Below are 4,399 nucleotides of genomic sequence, written 5' to 3' on the forward strand. Positions count from 1 at the left end.
GTACTCGAATGGTTATTCTAGATAGTATAGGATGTTCATTTTGTAACTCAATAGCTCATTGTACACATTGTACAAATAATCCATTGTCTCCCTCATTAAGAATTAATTGACTCTCATTATTTTGGTATTCTTCAACTAATAAATTTGTGCAATTTAAAATAACTTTTGTTATTAAATTTATATTCTGTGTTACTCAACTAAAATTTGTTTTTTTTTTTTTAACTAAAATTTATGCACCTTATAAGTATCTACATATGGTTGCTTGATCTGAAAGCAACAAGCATAACAGCAAGAGGCCATGAAAACTGTACAATTGTTCAAGGTATCTCCCTCTTCATTGGGATCACAAAATTCGTTACCTTCTTCAACTTCTCTTCCTCTAACCTTCTTTGACATACTATGGCTAAGGTTGCCACCAGTTCAGCGAGTTTTCTTCTATGAATTCCCTCACCAACCCTCACTCTTCTATGATACCATTCTTCCCAAACTCAAACACTCTCTTTCTCTTGCACTTGCTTACTATTTCCCTCTTGCTGGAATCCTCACCTGGCCTCATGATTCCAACAAACCCATCATCATCTACAACGTTGGTGACACTCTCTCACTTATTGTAGCTGAATCTGATGCTGATTTCAACCATCTTTCAGGATCTGACCTTTGTGAAGCCTCAGAGGTTCACCATCTTGTTCCTGAATTGTCCATTTCTGATGATCAAGCCACTGTCTTGGCCTTACAAGTTACCCTTTTTCCAAACCATGGCTTCTCCATTGGAATCACATCACACCATGCTGTTCTTGATGGAAAAACCTCAACATCCTTCATCAAATCTTGGGCTTATCTCTGCAACAAGCTAGGAGATTCATCATCATCACCTTGTGATTTGCCTCCTGAACTGAGTCCTTTCTTGGACAGAGAAATTGTGGAAGATCCCAAAGGAGTTGAAGCAAAATATCTGAGTGATTGGTTAAAGCAAGGTGGACCCAACAACAGAAGCCTCAAGGTTTGGAATCTTCAAGGTCCACAAGATTCAATAAGGGGTTTGTTCCATTTATCTAGATCAAACATTGAAAGCCTCAGAAAATTAGTGGTGTCAAAGAAGAAAGAGACTATGAATGATCTTCACCTGTCAAGTTTTGTGATATCTCTTGCATATGCTATTGTTTGCAAAGCTAAAGCTGAGAAGGTTAACACCAACAGAGTCTTTGTGGGTTTGAACGTTGATTGCAGATCAAGATTGGATCCTCCTCTTCCTCCAACTTACTTTGGAAACTGTATTGGTGCAAGATTAGCGGTTGCTGAAACAAAAGGATTGTTGGGTGAAGATGGAATAGTTGTTGCCGTTGAATCACTGAGTAATGCATTGGAGACTTTGAAGGATGGTGTGCTGAGTGGTGCAGAGAATTGGTCATCACTTTTGCATGATGGTTTGCATGATGATAAGTTTATGAGTGCTGCTGGGACACCAAAGTTTGAGGTTTATGGCAATGATTTTGGGTGGGGAAAGCCAAAGAAGGTGGAGATGGTGTCTATTGATAGAACTGGTGCATTTTGTTTCTCAGATAGCAGCAATGGTGATGGTGTTGAGATTGGTTTGGTGTCCAACAAAGAATCCATGGATACCTTTGCTTCTCTCTTTCTCCAAGGACTTGCATAATTTTAAATGTTTTACTATTGTCTTCAATTCTTTCTTCTATTTATCTTCTTCTTGCAATAAAATTTGTGACAATTCCGCCTACGTTAGCATTTCTACCGACTTCTACCAACTTTTATTTATAATTGTGTTTAATGGAAGTGTCTTTGTGGATGTGTCTAATAAAAATATATTTTTTATGACTGTGTTTAATAAAAATATCTTTATAGATATATTTTCTAGATGTGTTTCTTTATATATGTGTTTAAAATATAATAATTAATTATTGTTGACAATAAATTAACAAATAATATGTTGGTACCTATATTTTTTCAATTTGTAATATGTTATTTATTTGCACCTATTATCTAAAAGGTGAATGCTACCCATAATATTTTGATTCACTATATACCCATAATATTTCATACAACTATAAGTATTTATAACTTGAATACTTTTCAAAACTACAAATCTGGCTCTCTTGGATACATACGGCCCCTTCACAATATCTGGCTATTAGTTGAGTTCCCTCCAATAATTATTGATACCGAGTGAGTGACGACTCTCTCTTATTGCAAAATCTTTTAGTTGATCTATTATTCCATATTCTTTTTGGTACGGCTTCATCAACAGTTCAACATAGAAACTTTCGAACTAAATAATATTTCTAGAAAAACTAATGTGTCATCTACCTCTTAAAGAAAGATACAAGATGCAATTCACTTTTACTCGGCCAATATCTTGAATCTTGAGGTTTGTGTGCATGCGGGACCAATATTAATAATGGGGTCTACAACTCACCTGTATATTTAAGTGTATAGTAATATTTTTCGGACAGGCTTAAAAAGAGCGAAACAATATATATTCGAACCCAAAATTTTAGATTCAAGGTATAGATTTTGGCATTTTAGGTATCCTCTTTTTATAAAAATTAAATTTATGGGTTTTATAATATCTACTATTCTCTATATTTTATAGAAATAAGAAGAAGTTTGATATGTATTTTTTATTTTTAAATATTCTTCATCGTTCACTAGGAGAATACAATGTTATTTTGCAGTTATTATTTGGAGTTATTAATTTTTTTTAAAGTGAGAAGTGAGGCTCCAACTCAAAATCTTTAGGTAAAAATGGAGAAATTATGTCATTTAAATTATAATTCACTGACTTGAAATTATTAATTTGACAAATTAGCACTTAGCAGTAGTCATATTTGATGATGGTTTCTTATCTGCTATGTTAGTTTTTCTCATTTCGAAGAGTTATAAATAATAGGGAAAAGCTCTACATCCATGTATTCATCTAAGTTATCCAAGTAACTTCAATTAGACGCGCCTCATATATAACGTATATAACGTAAACTTTATGTTGCGTGATAAACCTTTCTCAACGTAAACCTTGTTCTCTTCTCGCGTTTTCGTTTTTCTTCTTCTTCAACCTAATAAAATTCGCCGTTCTCTTCTATTCGCGTTTTTCTTCTCTGCTCGCATTCTTCATTATTGATCTGCATTGAATTCAACATAATAAGAATGGAAACAATGAATGATTCAATTTCAAATCAGTGGAATGAGGTTATTACGTTGAGACAGCTAGGAAATGATTGTTGCATGCTATCACAATAATCTTAAACACTGAATAAAGTAAAAAGAGGCCACCGAACCGAATAACATTCATCTGGTGAATCAAAATCACAAAAGCCACCGAACCGAACAATGTTCATGTGGTGAATAAATGGTGATCAACTTTCAATCAATAAGAATAGTATTTCTCCTCCTCTTCCTCCTTCTCCTTCTTCTTTCAAATTCGCGCATGTAGGTTCTTCTTCTTTCGTTATAATCATCACCAACAACACCAACATTTTGCTTGATTAAGTGGAGTTGCTCATTACTTGATTGTTAATGTGTTCAGTTGAGTCCTTGTGCGTGCAGAAATATTTTTTTTACTGATTGAATGCTTATCATGTTTATTCAGCACATGATTTGTGTTCGGTTCAGTGGTGTTGACCATTTCAATTCACCTGATCGTTATGTGTTCAGTTAACTTCTTTTGTATGAAAAATGCTATTCTTGATGATTGAATGTTTATGACGTTTTATTCAGCACATGAATGTTGTTCGATTCAGTGGAGTTGCTCATTTTGATTTACTTAATTGTTAGTGTGTTCAATTGAGTCCCTGTGCATGTAGAAATATTTTTCTTGATGATTAAATGTTTATGACGTTTTATTCAGCACATGAAAAATGTTTCAATTCAGTGGAGTTGGTCATTTCAGTTTATTTCTGTTCTGCACAATTCAAAATTCTTCCTCCTCACCTTCTACTGCTTCTTCACCAGGGAGAGAAAGAGAAAAAGATAAAAAAAAAAAAAATACAGCAGCAATAACAACAAAAGAATGAAGATAAGGAGAAAACACGTGAAGAAGAAGGAACTCGAAAAAGAAGGAGGAGAATGAGGAGGAGGAGGAAGGCGAATCTCTGTTGCTGTTTTCGTTCGTTTCTGGTTGTTTCTTGCCAAATCTTCTCGCGATTCTTCTCTAGTAGTGATTTTCGCAGAAAACGTGACTGAAGTTTGAGTGATTTTGAGAGATATTCGAAGAGAATGAGCGGTTTTGTGTTGAGGAAGAAGTAACGTTTTTTCATAATGAGCGCGAAGTAACGAAAAATTTTTGGGTGCGTGTTTTCACTAATCATTAATGCGCGTGACTCTATTTGGGTTTCGGCCAACTTGGTTACATGGTTATATGGATGTGTAGCACACCCCTAAATAATCT

The 4,399-nt window shown here is 34.6% G+C and overlaps 1 protein-coding gene across 1 annotated transcript; it reads left to right on the forward strand.

The window, feature by feature from the left end:
- Window positions 255-1,743, forward strand: LOC107635424 (malonyl-CoA:anthocyanidin 5-O-glucoside-6''-O-malonyltransferase-like). The gene has a single exon (XM_016338897.2). The coding sequence runs from the start codon at window positions 299-301 to the stop codon at window positions 1,652-1,654; it is 1,356 nt and encodes a 451-aa protein (XP_016194383.1). The 5' UTR covers window positions 255-298; the 3' UTR covers window positions 1,655-1,743.

This window comes from Arachis ipaensis, chromosome B04 (assembly GCF_000816755.2).
Source record: "Arachis ipaensis cultivar K30076 chromosome B04, Araip1.1, whole genome shotgun sequence".
NCBI classification, from domain to species: domain Eukaryota; kingdom Viridiplantae; phylum Streptophyta; class Magnoliopsida; order Fabales; family Fabaceae; genus Arachis; species Arachis ipaensis.

Bases quoted from the DNA above. Each gene is read 5' to 3' on its own strand.
- LOC107635424 (XM_016338897.2), top strand. From the start codon at position 299: ATGAAAACTGTACAATTGTTCAAGGTATCTCCCTCTTCATTGGGATCA.